This window comes from Dendrobates tinctorius, unplaced genomic scaffold, assembly GCF_039654945.1.
Source record: "Dendrobates tinctorius isolate UK_male_01 unplaced genomic scaffold, ASM3965494v1 ptg000143l, whole genome shotgun sequence".
Classification (NCBI taxonomy): Eukaryota; Metazoa; Chordata; class Amphibia; order Anura; family Dendrobatidae; genus Dendrobates; species Dendrobates tinctorius.
Window position 1 is genome coordinate 14,795,795 of NW_027361810.1, and position 19,198 is coordinate 14,814,992.

Consider the following 19,198-nt stretch of genomic DNA (forward strand, 5'->3'; position numbering starts at 1 on the left):
GAGCACTGTTGGGGCCGCGCAGAGATCAGGACGAGCGTTGTCGGGGCCGCGCAGAGATCAGGACGAGCGTTGTCGGGGCCGAGCAGAGATCAGGGCGAGCGTTGTCGGGACCGCGCAGAGATCAGGGTGAGCGTTGTCGGGGCCGCGCAGAGATCAGGGCGAGCGTTGTCGGGGCCGCGCAGAGATCAGGATGAGCGTTGTCGGGGCCGCGCAGAGATCAGGGCGAGCGTTGTCGGGGCCGCGCAGAGATCAGGACGAGCGTTGTCGGGGCCGCGCAGAGATCAGGGTGAGCGTTGTCGGGGCCGAGCAGAGATCAGGGCGAGCGTTGTCGGGACCGCGCAGAGATCAGGGTGAGCGTTGTCGGGGCCGCGCAGAGATCAGGGCGAGCGTTGTCGGGGCCGCGCAGAGATCAGGATGAGCGTTGTCGGGGCCGCGCAGAGATCAGGGCGAGCGTTGTCGGGGCCGCGCAGAGATCAGGACGAGCGTTGTCGGGGCCGCGCAGAGATCAGGACGAGCGTTGTCGGGGCCGAGCAGAGATCAGGGCGAGCGTTGTCGGGGCCGCGCAGAGATCAGGACGAGCGTTGTCGGGGCCGCGCAGAGATCAGGACGAGCGTTGTCGGGACCGCGCAGAGATCAGGGTGAGCGTTGTCGGGGCCGCGCAGAGATCAGGGTGAGCGTTGTCGGGGCCGCGCAGAGATCAGGACGAGCGTTGTCGGGGCCGAGCAGAGATCAGGGCGAGCGTTGTCGGGGCCGCGCAGAGATCAGGACGAGCGTTGTCGGGGCCGAGCAGAGATCAGGGCGAGCGTTGTCGGGGCCGCGCAGAGATCAGGACGAGCGTTGTCGGGGCCGCGCAGAGATCAGGACGAGCGTTGTCGGGACCGCGCAGAGATCAGGGTGAGCGTTGTCGGGGCCGCGCAGAGATCAGGACGAGCGTTGTCGGGGCCGCGCAGAGATCAGGGCGAGCGTTGTCGGGACCGCGCAGAGATCAGGATGAGCGTTGTCGGGGCCGCGCAGAGATCAGGGTGAGCGTTGTCGGGGCCGCGCAGAGATCAGGGCGAGCGTTGTCGGGGCCGCGCAGAGATCAGGGTGAGCGTTGTCGGGGCCGCGCAGAGATCAGGACGAGCGTTGTCGGGGCCGCGCAGAGATCAGGGTGAGCGTTGTCGGGACCGCGCAGAGATCAGGGTGAGCGTTGTCGGGGCCGCGCAGAGATCAGGGTGAGCGTTGTCGGGGCCGCGCAGAGATCAGGGCGAGCGTTGTCGGGGCCGCGCAGAGATCAGGACGAGCGTTGTCGGGGCCGCGCAGAGATCAGGATGAGCGTTGTCGGGGCCGCGCAGAGATCAGGACGAGCGTTGTCGGGGCCGAGCAGAGATCAGGAAGAGCGTTGTCGGGGTCGCGCAGAGATCAGGATGAGCGTTGTCGGGGCCGCGCAGAGAACAGGGCGAGCGTTGTCGGGGCCGCGCAGAGATCAGGGCGAGCGTTGTCGGGGCCGCGCAGAGATCAGGACGAGCGTTGTCGGGACCGCGCAGAGATCAGGACGAGCGTTGTCGGGGCCGCGCAGAGATCAGGGTGAGCGTTGTCGGGGCCGCGCAGAGATCAGGACGAGCGTTGTCGGGGCTGCATCTGTTGCCATGACAACCACTAAGAAAAGAAAAAAATGATAAACACGCCCTTCTGGGCGTGGCCCCTTGTTTTTCCCCACAATCCTGGTAAGTGGGCGTGGTTTGCGGATTAGCGCGTCGTCACGTGCGTGATGACGTGTTTTGCGTCAGAGCTCGTTCTCCGCCTCGTCATCGTTGTATGTCCGGCTGGCAGTGACAGGAGGCGGCGGACGGGGGAATAACTCCAGGCCGGGGTCATGCTCTGGTTCCAGGGATCCATCCCGGAGGCCATAGCCGCGGCCAAGCAGCGGAGCTCTGTGTTTGTCGTGTTTGTGGCGGGTGAGGAGGGCGCTGTGGGGGATGGAGGCTGCAGGCAGGGAGGACTGAGCCGGGCTGACAGTGACAGCACTAGTCATGTGGTGGCAGCTACAGCCAGACAGAAGTGTGGGCCTAGAGTAACCTGTCGGGTCTGTGAGAACTACAACTCCCAGCATGCTCCTGACAGCCACAGGCGCTTCGTCCAATCCCAGTTCTTCCTTCTGTCGCTTGTCGCTGCCCCAATGGTTCATCGCATCGCACTTCTCGGCCCCCAGTAGTCGTCCCGTCCCTTTTATCTCGTCGCTCCTTTTTGGTTTTTATTTGTTGCTGCCCTTTGTGCCTTTTGCTCGCCCCTTGGATCGAACCTCTTTCTGTTCTTGTTTTGTTTTTTATTACGGCTTATTCTTGTATAGAAAAAAAAAATATCAAAAGCCTTCACACTAGATAAACGGGCCGAGCTCGTACGACGCCTCGTATAGGGATTCTTTTCTTTTTTTTGTTGTTCTGATCCGAGACTTGAATCAATAATGATGAACGTTACTTTCCTTCTTTTTTATGTGGACCCTTAATCCGCACACAGACAAGGATGTGTGATGTGACGCCCCCGTAAGTGTCTGTGAAGAGTGTTGACCAGGACATTACATAAAACACGGGACATGTGATTGAGGCCTTTATCCAATTAAGGGGTTTTCCAGTTTAGTTTGTAAACCAGCTCTCCACAACAGATTGTGCTTTACTCATTCTCTCCAGGTCCAACCCTGAATCTCCACCCTTGCACCCGGTGTCTGTTATTGGCTGCAGCGCTGGCGTCACGTTGAAAGCACTGCAGCCAAATAACGAGCTCAATGCCTTGTGTGCTGTCTACTCGGTCCGAGCTTATTGATTGCCTGCAGCGCTGTCAACGTGACATTTATAGAGATGGGAAGCAGTGCCAGAGATGTGGCGCTGCATCCTGGCTCTTGTTCCAACTTTGTCGCCATTTTTTTCTTATCAGTAAAGTGTAATTTTGTTTTTAGGCAACTTATAAAGTTTGACTCGGAGGTCACCTGGATGCGGAGACCCCCACTGATCTCTAAAACGAAGGGACGCTGGGGTCACCCCACTGTCCTGACCTTGGCGCTCTCCCATGCAGCGAGCAGAGGCAGCTTTGTGTGAGCACTGAAGCTGGCCGGATCCTGCACACAGCTTGTATGCACTGCGCTCTCTGCTTTGGAACCTGGCCACTGCTATTAGACTGCAGCGGTGGCTGGTAACCTTGGTAACAACCTGTAAATTGTAGAATTAACACTTGCTGAGATTGAAGTGAATTTTTTAATAAGAGGTAAATTGCAAAGTTGTCTGTGTTTACATGCACTTTGCATCGTTAGCCTTTAGAAAACTTAAGAATAACTCTTAAGGATCTGTTTACATCCTAGTTGGTCTAATATAAGTGTTTTAATGCAATCCTCTGACAGGGGAAAAAAAGAACAGTTTGTTGGCCTCTGTCAACTGAATGGAGTCCTCTGCTTACGTCCTATAGATCTAGTAGTTGCGTGCGAAGCTTGTTGTATGTTTAATAAAACCTGACTTGATGTCGCAGCGGTGGAAAGTTTGGCAGATATCAGTAGTTGCATTTATTTGTTAGGTTTCACATGTTGGAGTGAAATCGCATTTTCATTTCAGGTTTTGCAGAATCGTACCAAAATCTTGACCACAATGTGTGAATAAGCTCCTCAGCTATGTATCTGATCAGTCGGGGGTTTGAATGGTATTATAAGGATTTTATGCTGTAAATTTATAAAGGAAATCAACGAGGGAACACAGTACATAAATAGCACCTGTCTGGATGTTAAACAGGAATATTTGACCTCTGGGGGGAATAAAATTCAGCTATACATGGTTCCCCACCTAATGATCATCTGTTTTGAAGTGCAAAATATGATTGATTATGTGGTGAACACTCACTTATTCTCATGTTACAGGGGATGATGAGCAGTCCACTCAGATGGCGGAGAGCTGGGGGAATGAATCGGTGGAGCGGGCGACTGCAGAAGGCTTCGTCGCGATTAGGATTGACAGTAAGAGGTCTGTGCAGTCCGTGTATGTAATGCTAGTGAGGGTATGAGTGTACTATCAAAAACTTACTGCTCTGGATGTCTATATTGATATTATAAATCCTTTTTTTTTTTCTCTCTCCTTACAGTGAAACTTGTCTGCAGTTTTCGCAGATCTGTATCCTTTTATGTGTTTTTTATGTACTTTCAGATTGTCATAATTTCAGCAAATTTAAGTATTTACTTTTAAACTCCTAGTTTATGTATAGAATTAATACACCTAAAAACTGAGTCGCTGTGCATGTAAATTACTGATTCAGAGTTACATCCTGTATTATACTCCAGAGCTGTACTCACTATTCTGCTGGTGCAGTCACTGTGTACATACATTACATTACTGATCCTGAGTTACATCTTTTATTATACCCCAGAGCTGCACTCACTATTCTGCTGGTGCAGTCACTGTGTACATACATTACATTACTGATCCTGAGTTACATCCTGTATTATACTCCAGAGCTGTACTCACTATTCTGCTGGTGTAGTCACTGTGTACATACATTACGTTACTGATCCTGAGTTACATCTTTTATTATACCCCAGAGCTTCACTCTTAATTCTTCTGGTGCAGTCACTGTGTACATACATTACTGATCCTGAGTTACATCCTGTATTACACTCCAGAGCTGCACTCACTATCCTGCTGGTGTAGTCACTGTGTACATACATTACTGATCCTGAGTTACATCCTGTATTATACCCCAGAGCTGCACTCACTATTCTGCTGGTGTAGTCACTGTGTACATACATTACTGATAATGAGTTACATCCTGTATTATACCCCAGAGCTTCACTCTTAATTCTTCTGGTGCAGTCACTGTGTACATACATTACATTACTGATAATGAGTTACATCCTGTATTATACCCCAGAGCTTCACTCACTATTCTGCTGGTGTAGTCACTGTGTACATACATTACATTACTGATCCTTAGTTATATCCTGTATTATACTCCAGAGCTGCACTCACTATTCTGCTGGAGCAGTCACTGTGTACATACATTACTGATCCTGAGTTACATCCTGTATTATACCCCAGAGCTGCACTCACTATTCTGCTGGTGTAGTCACTGTGTACATACATTACATTACTGATCCTGAGTTATATCCTGTATTATACTCCAGAGCTGCACTCACTATTCTGCTGGAGCAGTCACTGTGTACAGTCATGGCCAAAGGTTTAGAGAATGACACAAATATTATATTTTCACATGATCTGCTGGCCTCTGGTTTTTATGTGTGTTTGTCAGATGTTTTTATCACATACAGAAATATAATTGCAATCATATTATGAGTAACAAAAGGTTATATTGACAGTTAGAATGAGTTAATGCAGCAAGTCAATATTTGCAGTGTTGACCCTTCTTCTTCAGGACCTCAGCAATTCTCCCTGACATGCTCTCAATCAACTTCTGGATCAAATCCTGACTGATAGCAGTCCATTCTTGCAAAATCAATGCTTTTATTTTGTCTGAATTTGAAGGTTTTTGTTTGTCCACCCGTCTCTTGATGATTGACCACAAGTTCTCAATGGGATTAAGATCTGGGGAGTTTCCAGGCCATGGTCCCAAAATCTCTATGTTTTGTTCCCTGAGCCATTTAGTTATCACCTTTGCTTTATGGCAAGGTGCTCCATCATGTTGAAAAAGGCATTGTTGATCGCCAAACTGCTCTTGGACGGTTGGGAGAAGTTGCTCTTGGAGGAGATTCTGGTACCATTCTTTATTCATGGCTGTGTTTTTAGGCAAGACAGAGAGAGCCCATTCCCTTGGCTGAGAAGCAACCCCACACATGAATGGTTTCAGGATGCTTGACAGTTGGCATGAGACAAGACTGGTGGTAGCGCTCACCTGGTCTTCTCCAAATAAGCTGGTTTCCAGATGTCCCAAACAATCGAAAAGGGGATCATCAGAGAAAATGACTTTACCCCAGTCCTCAGCAGTCCACTCCCTGTACCTCTTGCAGAATATCAGTCTGTCCATGATGTTTTTTCTGGAGAGAAGTGGCTTCTTTGCTGCCCTCCTTGAGACCAGTCCTTGCTCCAAGAGTCTCTGCCTCACAGTGCGTGCAGATGCACTCACACCTGCCTGCTGCCATTCCTGAGCAAGCTCTGCACTGCTGGTAGCCCGATCCCGCAGCTGAAACACTTTTAAGAGACGGTCCTGGCGCTTGCTGGTCTATCTTGGGCGCCCTGGAGCCTTTTTGGCAACAAGGGAACCTCTCTCCTTGAAGTTCTTGATGATGCGATAGATTGTTGACTGAGGTGCAATCTTTCTAGCTGCGATACTCTTCCCTGTTGGGCCATTTTTGTGCAGTGCAATGATGACAGATTGATCTCCAGCCCTGTCCTCATCAACACCCACACCTGTGTTAATGGAGCAATCACTGAAACGATGTTAGCTGGTCCTTTTAAGGCAGGGCTGCAATGATGTTGAAATGTGTTTTGGGGGATAAAGTTCATTTTCTAGGCAAATATTGACTTTGCAAGTAATTGCTGTTAAGCTGATCACTCTTTATAACATTCTGGAGTATATGCAAATTGCCATTAGAAAAAATTAAGCAGTAGACTTTGTAAAATTAATATTTGTGTCATTCTCAAAACTTTTGGCCATGACTGTACATACATTACTGATCCTGAGTTACATCCTGTATTATACCCCAGAGCTGCACTCACTATTCTGCTGGTGCAGTCTTTGTGTACATACATTACTGATAATGAGTTACATCTTGTATTATACCCCAGAGATGCACTCACTATTCTGCTGGTGCAGTCACTGTGTACATGCATTACTTTACTGATAATGAGTTACATCTTGTATTATACCCCAGAGCTTCACTCATAATTCTGCAAGGCATTGTGCTTGTAGCTTTGTTTCTTACAGTGTTTCATCTCCCAATCAATCCCTCTTGGTCCTTGACAACTCTCATCTCAGATCCTGTGGTTTGTATCCCGTCCAGTTTCTTCATCGGAGAGAATGGAATCCCACTGGAAGTCATTGCTGGCAGTATATCAGCAGAGGAATTAATAGCAAAGATAATCAAAGTGAAGCAGGTGCGGAGCTCCATCTCTAGCTGCCCGACATGTTTGCTATCATAGTGATATTTTTCTTGTGTGTCACAATTAGTAATTTTTATTTCTTGCTGCCTCAGTTGCATTTAACCCGTTCATTAACAGATGGCCGTCAGTTTTGTGTAGGAATCTGTGTTCCTTGAACCATGGCAGTCATCGCAGTCAGGTTATATACATACTTGTGTACCCTGAAAGTAACTTTCCCTAAGTGTTTGAGACTGGTCATGTTTTAATTGGGATGGAAAGGGGACGTTTCAGTGCAAACTATCCTTCAACCTGAGATGGGTAAATGCATGGTGTGATTGCTGTGGAATGAGAATAAGCTTCATTAATCATAGAGGCTTCAAAGCTGAAATCTTTTAAGTTCCCATATTTCCATCCCAGTAATTACCAATTTGTACAAGCTCAGTAGTGACCTGAGGTTTGCGTCTTATTGTAATCAGTATATAGCATCTCTGCGCCTGTTGGCGACGGGAGCCTGGTGCCTCTCTGCGCCTGTTGGCGACGGGAGCCTGGTGCCTCTCTGCGCCTGTTGGCGACGGGAGCCTGGTGCCTCTCTGCGCCTGTTGGCGACGGGAGCCTGGTGCCTCTCTGCGCCTGTTGGCGACGGGAGCCTGGTGCCTCTCTGCGCCTGTTGGCGACGGGAGCCTCGCTCCTGTAGTTGAACCTATGAATGAGCCAGGATATTGCATGCATTAATGGAGAAGATTGTTTGCTTTTCTTTTGGATAATGATTTTATAATCCGCCCACTAGATGCACTCGGGGAAGAATGACGAGTTATCAGCGAGCACAGACTTATCCAGTGATTCTCCCATCACCTCTACTACTGAATCATGTCCTGTATCAGAGAGCCCATCCGTGGAATCACCCCCCATACAGACCACCTCTGCATCACCCGAGACCACCCCAGGTCAGTACATTGCCTTGACTTTACCGCCTGCGTATATTCTGCGTTCTTGGTGTAAGTAAATATATCACGTCTTCCTCAGCCCAAAGCGACGATTCACCCACAGATGAATCCAAGGAGGTTGTTGAAGATGCCAGTGAAACATCCAGTGACATGGCCGAGAAGATGGCGAGGTTGGCTTTACTTCTAAAGGACATCAATCATGTATACAGAAATGACTTAATGTAGTTAACCCCTTAAACATAGTCAGGTTTAGTTCATCGCACACCTTATTTTTCAGGCATATCCAGATGCAGGCTTGCTTTTTTTCAGTAGATACAATGTTTTCATCGCGTCTTATTGCAATGTTATTGCGGACAAAAAAAGCTATTCTGTTTTGGATTTTTTTTTTTCTCTTTTTATGCCTCTTACCGACTGACTGGATTTTTATATTTTGAAGGAGCGGAGATTTCTGAATGCAGTAGTGCCAGATATGTGTATTATTTTTTCTTTTTTGGGGAGGGGGGGCAATTTCAACTTTGTTTTTTACATACATTTTTCTATGCTTTTAATTCCCACAATATTTACTGAGTTCCATAGTCCCCATTAAAAAAACTTAAATTAGTGAACGTTCACTTGTGTTACACATAGCAGAAATCACGATCTCCTGTGAATGCCGGCCATATGATATTCACAGTGACAGGCACGGGGGTCTTCTGCAGACCAACGTCTGTCATGACAACACATCTGCACCCCACGATTGTGTCACAGGGGCTCTGATGGCCAGGGTTTGTGACACGCGAGCGAAGGTTTACACCGGCTGTTAGGGTACCGTTACAGTTAGCGATGCATCAGCGATTCCGACAGCGATATGGATCGCTGGTGCATCGCTAAGTGGTCGCTAGTGAGCTGCCACACAGGCAGATCTCACTAGCGACATAGCGGGGGTCGCTACTTACCTGTCAGACGCGGCGATCCTGACGTCCACGCGTCGCTTGTCGGCGCCACAGGAAGCACCCGACGAGAAATGGTCCAGGACCTTCTCGCACGATCAGCGATAACCAGCGGGGGAGCCGGTCGGAGGTAAGTATCACATGTAGCGATATCGCTAGCAATATCGCTGCTACGTCACAAAATCGGTGACGTTACAGCGATATTGCTATGTGTAACAGGCGCTTTAAAGGCACTTGATACAGCAGAGTAGAAACTTGTCTCAAAAGCATTTTTAGGGTTCCTCCCACCCCCCATTTCTAGTGTCTTTGAGTGTATTTTTTTCACTTTTCTCTCGGATGTATTTGAATCAACTGAACCACAGAAATATCTTTTTTTTTAGGGTCATGTCCAAGTTGGAAAAGAAAATGGAGGAGAAAAAACAGGAAGAGCAAGAGGTAAGTAACTTGTCTATTGTTTAGTTTTTTGCGGTTTAGCTGCAATACCCAGAGCGGACCTTTGATCACTTACTGGTCGTCTCTGGTCCATGCAGCCTAACCACACAAGCTGTGATCTGTTTCTGTATGGCTCAGATGTTATATCCTGTAAGACACGATTACAGATATTCTTTGTCTTACTAGATTACAAGGTAAACCCTTCCTCATAGTGAAACTCTGCAACATTGAAAGTCCTCATTGTTGACTGCCTGAAATAACCTTTCTCTGTTTGTCCTTTCTTTTGTAGAAAGAGATCAAGAGAGAAATAGAGAGGAGAAAAGTGGGAAAAGACATGTTGGAGTATAAAAGAAAGCAGGAGGATGACCAGGCCAGACGGGCACTGGAAGAGAGGAACCGGGAAAAGGCCGAGGATAAAGCTGCCAGAGAGAGGATTATACAGCAGATCGCACAGGTTAGCTTGGTGTACTCCAGAGCTGCACTCACTATTCTGCTGGTTGAATCACTGTGTAAATACATTACTGATCCTGAGTTACATCCTGTATTAAACCCTAGAGCTGCACTCACTATTCTGCTGGTTGAATCACTGTGTAAATACATTACATTACTGATCCTGAGTTACATCCTGTATTATACCCCAGAGCTGCACTCACTATTCTGCTGATGCAGTCGCTGTGTACATACATTACTTATCCTGTACTGATCCTGAGATACATGATGTATTATGCTTCAGAGCTGCACTCACTATTCTGCTGTGTAAATACATTACATTACTCTACTTTAGACCATTGACGTAGAACATAATCCATCTCTTTCCTGCAGTGATTCTGGTGTTGATATTATTTTGAAGCTTATAGTGTACATAAATATATTTTGCTTTTTAGGATCGTGCTGATCGAGCTGCCAGATTTGCGAAAACTAAAGAAGAACAAGAAGCTTTAAGGGCAGCTGAACTGCAGGCACGACAGGCGGAGATGGAAGCCAGGAAGGAAGCGGCCCAGCAGGAGCGTCGGTAAGTGCTGCACCCTGGTCTCTACAGTCCTCCTCATTCACTCCTGCATGTGACGATGTGCTCTCCTTCTGTCCAGGACAATAGCCAGGATACAGTTCAGACTTCCCGATGGCTCATCCTTCACTAATCAGTTCTCATCAGAAGCTCCTCTGGAGGAAGCTCGGCAGTTTGCTGCACAGGTCAGCTGGGGATTGATGTTGAAGCTTTACATTATTTCCAAGCTGCAGGTTTTTGCCTCTGCTGTGCTTTTGGCTAATCTGTTTCTTGGAAATATACAGCAGACTTATAGATAGTCTGGTATATTTATGAAGGCTGTGTTCTCGGTCTACCAGGCACCAGCAATGGGCAAAAGTGGCACTGTTTCTGGGAGAGAACATAAAGCAAACAAGCTTTTTTTCAATCAGAAAATCCCTTTAATTTTTAATTATGCAGTCCCAGTGTCTTAGTTAAGATAAATAACTAAAAGGGCTTGTCCGGGACTTACTTATTTATCAGCCTTTTTCAACCCTTTTATCGTAGGATCACCATGGGTGAGGACTAATAAGATGCATTATTTTTTTTTTCTTGCAGACTGTTGGAAACACATACGGCAATTTCTCCTTAGCGACAATGTTTCCTCGCAGAGAATTTACCAAAGAGGATTACGGGAAATCTTTACTGTCCTTGGAACTTGCACCCAGTGCCTCAATAGTCCTCTTGCCGGTAGGTCTGCAGATAATCTATGCAGAATGTGCCGCTTGTGTACACGCAAAGTTATCCAAACAAACGGCTCCGGTTTTTATTAACTTCTGTGTGTTTGCTCCTTTGACAGGCTGGAAGACCAGCTCGGGCCGTAGTGCAATCGTCAGACGTAGGGGTATGGGGCTTTCTGAGTACATTACTATATCCCCTCCTTGCAGTCTGGCGTTTTCTGAGCAGTTTCTTATTCAGTAGCCCACCCCCATCACAGCACACAGATAGGCCAGATTATACCCAGCAAGAAAGTGCAAATTCCTCAGCATCCAGTAGTTCAGAGCCAAAGAGGTAAGTGTATGAGCAGGTCCATCACTATTAAAAGGCAAGGTCGTTCTGCGTGTATCCCCTTTAAAGGGGGCAATTGATATATCAGGTATGCATATTAGATGGCTGCCAGTCAAATGATGCTTCAGCCAACAACCATCTCTGCTGCCTCTCCTATGCACAGGAGCGCTCACTCGCTTGGGCAAGTGCTTTGGTATTTTCTCCAGAACAACGCAATTGGTAGTTTGAAATTGGACATGTGTGATTGACATCTTTCCCAATCATCAGTCATCCGGCGTACCCATACACAGTCGATCGGACCCATCGTTATCGTTGGGCTCAGCTAACATTAGTCTACTGTGTATGGGGTTCTTATGTTTACACCACCTATCAGATGGCTTGCTTTGTGTCTGAAATTTGCACAAAAATTTTGATAGCATTGCATTTCTATGAATCCACACTACTAGTTGGACAAGGTACAGACAGTATCTAAAACACATAGGTATGGTGCAAGCATTGACAAAACATTTTAAAGGCATGTTTCTATCTCCAAGAACCTATCCCAATATGGAATAGGTATAATAATATTAGCAAATACCTCCAATTAGAAATTATACTAGTTCTCCTGATTCACTATGTTGCTTACCTTATGGGCAAGGCAATGCAGTTGCTTAGGTATCCATGGTTACGACCACTAGCAACTAACTCACTATATGAGTGGTTTTATCCATGGATATCTAACCTACTGCAATGCCCTGCACATGGGGTAAGTGACATAATGTATCAGAAGAACTATACTACGTTTGTAACTGGAGGTATTTGCTAATATTAGTATTACACCTACTGCATATTGAGATAGTATCTTGGAGATCGGAATACCCCTTTTTAAGCTTTGAAAATCCACAATGGTGGGCGATTTATCAGGTTTGCAGCACACGTCTTATGTCGCACATTTCTCCCAGGGTTTCAGTGCAAAGGGAGGATAAAAGGCAAAAATGTAAACATAATCCATAAAGTTAAAAATTGTGCCAAATCTGAACATCTCCTAATCGTGCACCTCCATGTTTATTCCAGGGAAGCAGTTCGGAAAAGGGTACTTGAAAAACGAACAGACGAATTTAAGAAAGAAGGCAAAATCTACAGGTTAAGGACGCAAGATGATGAGGATGAAAACAATACCTGGAACGGGAACTCCACTCAGCAGATGTAGGAGCGGATTCACCCATGTTTGTTTAGGGTTTGATTTGTTTGAACCACATTGCTGCGGTTTTGGGGGGTGGGGAGGGGAGGTTTCTGTATTTTAATCACTGTCACACAGCTTAGCTCAATGCATGTAATTAGGATCTGCTAATTCATCTCTGATTATACTTTTACAGACACTGCACTTGATAGAATTCGCCTATCTAATAAGTATGAGTTCTGGAATTTTTAATTTTTTTTTTTTTTTCTTTATTTTGGGCAAACTCAGCAACATTTTCTTGAAGGGGCGGTCCAGATTCTGAATCTTCACAGTGCTCGCACCACACTTACTGTCAGGATTCTCCGATACTGGTTTTGAGATCGGTTGGTTACGTGCCGACTAGACACGCGGGGCCTTACTTCACTCGTATTGAGCGAGGCAGCGCACGTCTAGTCTGAATATAGCCTGAAGGGTGCAAGTCGCATGCGTGGGGGTTCCATGATCGCCCGCACTGATTGCCGACTGAGGAGAATCCTTGACCACATGTGGTGCACTCTGAGGATTTATCACAAATTTGGATAATTCCTTTTAATCCTTTTTCATTTAGCACAGGTTTTGGCAAAAAAGTAAATGCTGCTACTTAAGAGGACTTGTCAGGTCTCCATGCATGTCTGTTCTAGTAAATGTTATGGGGGAAATAGTTGTGCGAAAAATTGTGGCGTTGCACCAAATTCATAAAGGGTTGTCTAATCTTCTGTGTTCAGGAGAACGCCGTGATCCTGATTCTCAACTTTTTTCTTACTTGAGGATGGTGTGCTCCTAAAGATTGACATTTTGGGTCAGCGGTGTGGTCGCAGCTCTGGCCCAAACTGTGTGCCCTTCCATGCTGCAAGCAGATGCAGCATCAGAGGAGCGCATGGGAGCTTAAAGTTTCTCTTTATCCAGCCAGTTTCAGAGCAGCGCTCTTCTCTAAAGCAAAGCGCATTGAAGAGATCCTTGCTTCAAGGGTGTACTTAAATTTGGTGCAACTTACTCTACTGGAGTTTAAATTAAGTCCGGTGTATAAAACCCACAATTTGATGGATTCCTAGCTGTGGTTTCCCTGGAAATAACAATTTTACAGCATTCTCTTGGGACTATAAATCCCTCAGTTGTTCCTCCTGGGAGTTTCCACTTCCTTCATCAATAAGGCGTATCTGACACGGTCAGCACAGATTTTACCGTGGGTAGGGGACCCTCCCCAACTTTAGGAATGGTAATGCCTTGTGTTTCCTGGAGGTAGAACGGAAGAATTTGTCCAGTGCAAGAAAATGTTATAAATGTTTTTTTTTTTTTAAATATTTCTAGAGTGAGTATTTACTGACTGATACATGATGGAGAGCTGTCAGCTGTGGGGTTTTTTTTTGCTTTTAAAAGGGAGTCTGGGAAAATGTGAGTTAACTGAGCAATGTTCCGGATATACAAAAATATACACTTGGGAATTACCGTAATTAAAAGTTTCAGCTGTAGACACCAGTCTGCTTTCTAGGTGACCTGATTCGGCCAGGGGAATGTCACATGTGGCCGCAATTCCTTGACATTGGCTATGCATAGCTACTACTTCCATCACATTGCCGTCCCTAAATCCCTACTCTCGGACCACCCCTTCTAACAACTAAGAAACCCCTCATACACAACTTATTGACGCACACTTCTGTATGTCCTCCACAAGACTACTGCAAGTCTTTTGATCAGCAAATTTCGGATGTTGCTGAACTTTTGTTTTGTTTTTTATATTTTTGGGAAAGTAAATAGTTTATGAAGAGAGAATTTCAGGACTTTCGATCTGCGGAGCGGTAATGTGCAGAACAAATGTTGATTTATATATATTTGTAACATGTCACTTCTATATAAACCTTAGTAATATAAGAACATTTGTGACTGGCTTTCTTCTTTGGGATTTTCCCATGCACGATTGTATTACTTTTTTTTTTTTTTTTTTTTCCTTCAAGAGATTCGGTGTTTCAAGTCTAACTTGGTCTTTCTTCAAAGAATGATAGAAACTTGATGGACCTCACAATGTTACTCATGAGTAGAAGAACCTTGGCGCGAGATATTTGCTATTGTTGTGGCTTATCCTTGCAGTTTCAGTGACCGTTTTGAATGTGTCGAAGATTAAATGGGTTGTCTGGTCCAAATCGATAAGTCTGCAGTCAATTTGTGTGACTGCAGACTTATGATTCCCCCCCCAGAGGATGCACTGTGTGCTGGAGCGGATTTGCTGGTTTCTGAGCTGGGAACAGAGGGTATGCATGAGTTATACATACTCCTGGGCAGTGGGCGCACCCTCACTCTCCATATACTTGTATGGAGCGAGGCTGCGCCGTCTAGATGGACATGCCCACTGGATAGCCAGTCACTAGCCGGGGCGCAGCCTTGCTCAATAAAAGGGTATGGAGAGCCACACTATATGGGCCCTGGCCGGGAGTTCCCGGCTTAGAAACCGCCAAATCTCCACATTGCGTGTGCTCTGGGATTTCATAAGTCTGCAGTCATACAGTGACTGCAGACTTATCGATTTTGTTCGGACAACCCATTTAATTCTATGGGGGTAATTCAGCTTGTGCATCAATGTAACCCCCTCCCAAGTTTAACTTTATCATATTTTATATATAAAGAAAATGGGCAACACTGAGGCTGTGTGCACACGCTGCGGATTTTGCTGCGGTTTTGGCCGCTGCGGACCTGCAGCAGTTTTTGCTGCGGTGTACAGTACCATGATTCCCTATGGGAATCAAAAACCGCAATGCAGATGGTGCGGAATTTTCGGCGCGGATTATCTGCGGTTTTCAATCCGCAGAAAGAATTGACATGTCAATTCTTTATGCGGATTCTGCTGCGGTTTGCCATCTCCTCCATTGAGGAGATGAAAAACCGCAGGGCAGAACCGCAGAGCAATCTGCAGGTAAAACCGCAGGTCTTTTGACCTGCGGATTTTACAAAATCCGCACGGATGAATCCGCACCTAAATCCGCAGCGTGTGCACACAGCCTGAGACTGGAATGTTGGAACTTCTATTTCATTAGCGGTATAATGGCACCAGAGCTAAAAACATAAAATGTAAATCTGTTTTAAAGCAGAAGTTCTACACATTGGAAAGGGCTGGTATCGTTTTCTGGACTGTTGGATGTCCGATTAAATGATCTCTGCAGTATCAACAAACTTTGCCTAAATCAATAGTAGGAGCAAATCTAAGAGTTTATTAATATTTTATTATAGAAATATGCTTCTTTCTCCACGTATGAGCAATTTCTAATTCCTGCATCCTGAACTCATCATCCACTTATTAAAAAAAAAAAAACACAGCAACCAGCTCACTGAAAGATCAGATAACAGCTTCTTATTGAAACCTATGGAGAGGACTGGAAGAGGAGCAGGGAGACCATTCTGCGGCTTTTTATTAAGTCTTTATCTCGCGCACTGCTGGATTCACAGCTACACTGCTCAGTACTGTTGTATAATGTCCTTCATGCTGCTGCTTCTGAATGTGCTACATAAAGACAGAAGCGCAGAAATATATCATGGCTGTGTGCTCTGTGTATTTGGAGGCATCATAGCAACTGGTCTCAACCCCCTAAAGCTCAGAAACAACTAAAACTTAGCTGGAGGGAAAAACTGGTGACAAATGCAAGACATAAGGCATATAATGGATAGATATAGTTTTATCCTTCATACGATACATGAGACGACAGATACTCTTTCAGGCAGCGGGTGAAAAAGCTCCATATTTTGCATTACATTTCAAAGGGCGTCTTTGTACTTTTTTTTTTTTTATTTTGCCCAAAGCAAAATCAGTTTACAGTAACATTTAAGACGCGTTGCATACACAGTATTTTGGTTTCAGGCTTTCCCTTCTATCCTCCTCTATAAAGTTCAGCATACTCTGAGTATAGTGATTTTTCTGGTTGCATCTTTCTCCATTAACCTCTGTAAAGGACTTAAAAACCGCCATTATGAATATATTGAAAATTTAAAGAGAGCACCACGGGAAGGCTTATTATTGTTAGCTGCATTGTTTACATCCTTATAAAGGTAATAAAATATTTCTCATTCACTGCCACCATAATTTCCTACTCATTACTGTCTGGAAATGGCTCAGTCAGCCATAATGTCCTAGACTCATTATCATAGTGTAGCAAGAGAGCGCTTAATCATAGCATTGTGCAATATACTGGGATTTGTTCCGGTCTGTTACCAGGCCTGATTGTCACACTTTCATATTCAACTCTTACAATATATGTTTGTATAGATGTCGTCTTTCAGTTGCAGTTAACATTTTCATCCTAGAAGCTTTTATTTGTCAACAATTTTAATTTTCTCCTGACTAGAGATGAGCAAATTTGTTCGGATTCGGTTCTGAATACGATCGACGAATATTGCAAAAACCATATTCGATTCCGAACACAGCCGAACGTCATTGGAGTCAATGGGAGTAGAAATTACCGAATATGTTCAGAACCGATCCTAAGACATACATTCGTCACGAATAGTGTTCGAATATGGCACAATCAGATTCGGGGACAAAATCCAAACAAACTCGTTCATCTCTACTCCTGACATGTGATGGGGCACGTATCTGGGGTGGAACGGAAGTGCAGGGGACAGAGGGGACCCTAAAGCATTCGCATTGTAGGACTGGACAATCCCTTTAAAGCACAGTCCCTATTGCTCTTAAATAAAAATCTCATTTCTATTGCTGTGATTTATATAAGCTACTATATTTCATACTTCATTCATTAATTTCAATATAGGGCAGAGTAAGAGGAGATTTTAACTACAGTCATTTACTTTCTCCCTGCTTCATTTACTTTCTCCCTGCTGCCATAAACTGGGGGAACAGACAGAAAAGATTTTATTTGCATTATCTCCTTCAAGCAAAACGACACTTTTGTGCATCTGTAGAGGAACTTTGGATAATAGTCAGGTGATTACAGCAGCCTCTGCACTCATTTTCAAGTGGGTAAGCTCAGGAGTGTGATCATGTAAGGTTACTTATAGAGAAAATAACAAAAGTGTAGCTTTTTATTTTTTTGTTTTTGAAGGAGAAGTCATATATAGAGGAACTGTTATATGTTTGATATTTTTATGTATTCTGAAAGCTAAGTTCACATTTCCTATGAAAAATAATTACACGCATACATTTGGCTGTACAAAACAATTATTCACTATCAATCTAAAACAATTGGGAGAGTTTTAACTTCTTGCGCATTTTACTGTACATGACGCTGAACAAAATGATTCCTAAAATGGCAGCGATGAGAAGAGCGAACTCCACATATAAAGCGACCATCGCGTCTGATGTCGAGATCTCAAGTCCGAGGAAGGAAACATTTTCAGATTCTGGGTCGGTGGCGGGGGTTGTTTCTGGCGCAGTGGTTCCTGTATGAATAGAGATGTACACATATAAAATAAAGCGAGGGGGTAAGATTAGAATAGAAGGGCATTACTTTGCACAGCAGGGGGTTTGTCACAGTTGTAAGTTGTATCCAGTGTAGACAATTTTCTGGAAACAAAATTGACTCCAGGATCCTACATTGTAACAAAATGATCAGGACAAGGTTAAACTTTGTACTGCTAAGGATAGATTTAGATACAACTGTAGCAAATCCTCATCTGTAAAAAGTCTCTTTTCACATCTGCTATATGGCTTTAATTCATATCAGGAGATATATTGTGTAGTAAATCTGAACTCCGAGGGCGATTTATAATGGGGCCTATTAAGATTTACAGTGTTTTGATCAATAATATCCAATTTGATACAACATCCACTGTCCACAGACTAAAGACAGTTGTGAACAGAAGCCTTCGCAAAGAAGGCTCCTAAAAATAAGAAACCGTGACATGAGGTATAGTGGACAGTTACAGAACATAATATTATATGACGATTCTTTGCATAAAACCAGAAAACTCGAAAGATTCATAAAACAATCAACTTTGCAATTTACTTGGGCACATGTGATTCTGTCTTTGGAGGATAGCAATTACCGTATGTTTTTCAAATCCAAAACAACCATTTTAAAGGTGTTTTCCAGGCAAACAGATATTTTAAGCATTGTAAAGCCTATTAGAAATGAAGATACATTGCAGGCGGCTCCACAGGACAAGTCATCATATAAACTTGTGACTTTGGCCAGAGGGGATGGAGCCTGAGTTCCTAATCCTGAGTGCTAGATTACATATTAATACATTGTCTGACTCATTGCTCCACTGCAATACACTGAGCCTGTGAACTGGAAGGAAAAACTGGTCAGCAACATCCATCTTGAGACTGTATCAGAGTCTCAGGATGGTGCTTAGACTGTATCAGAGTCTCAAGATGGTGCTTTGTAATTCGATTGAAGGGGAAGGCTCAAATGTTGGGAAGTGTGGGAAAAAATACAGCTCTGCCTCTTGGGAAAGCCTAGAGCAGGGTTCCCCAACTCCAGTCCTTAAGGCCCACCAACAGGTCATGTTTTCAGGATTTCCTTCATATTGCCCAGGTGATAATTGCATCACCTGTACAATACAAGGGGAATCCTGAAAACATGAACTGTTGGTGGGCCTTGAGGACTGGAGTTGGGGATCCCTGGCCTAGAGGCAAAAGGATGACTGAGGGGGGAGCTAAAGATGAAAATAAA

The 19,198-nt window shown here is 45.0% G+C and overlaps 2 protein-coding genes across 2 annotated transcripts in view; one reads left to right on the plus strand and one right to left on the minus strand.

The window, feature by feature from the left end:
• The first annotated feature begins 1,750 nt into the window (after positions 1–1,750).
• On the plus strand, positions 1,751–14,453 carry UBXN4 (UBX domain protein 4). The gene is made up of 13 exons (XM_073545555.1): positions 1,751–1,937; positions 3,878–3,980; positions 4,099–4,127; positions 6,943–7,061; positions 7,834–7,990; positions 8,070–8,160; positions 9,300–9,354; positions 9,641–9,805; positions 10,236–10,363; positions 10,440–10,542; positions 10,934–11,065; positions 11,175–11,386; positions 12,437–14,453. Exons 1-13 carry the CDS (start codon positions 1,856–1,858, stop codon positions 12,570–12,572), a joined length of 1,512 nt encoding a protein of 503 aa, XP_073401656.1. The 5' UTR covers positions 1,751–1,855; the 3' UTR covers positions 12,573–14,453.
• Positions 14,454–17,585: 3,132 nt separating this feature from the next.
• Positions 17,586–19,198, minus strand: part of LOC141049280 (lactase/phlorizin hydrolase-like) — a 31,428-nt gene continuing 29,815 nt past the window's right edge. The window contains exon 17 of the mRNA XM_073545554.1: positions 17,586–17,960. Coding sequence (XP_073401655.1) covers positions 17,755–17,960 — 206 coding nt within the window. The 3' untranslated portion in view covers positions 17,586–17,754. The remainder of the gene's footprint in view (positions 17,961–19,198) is intronic.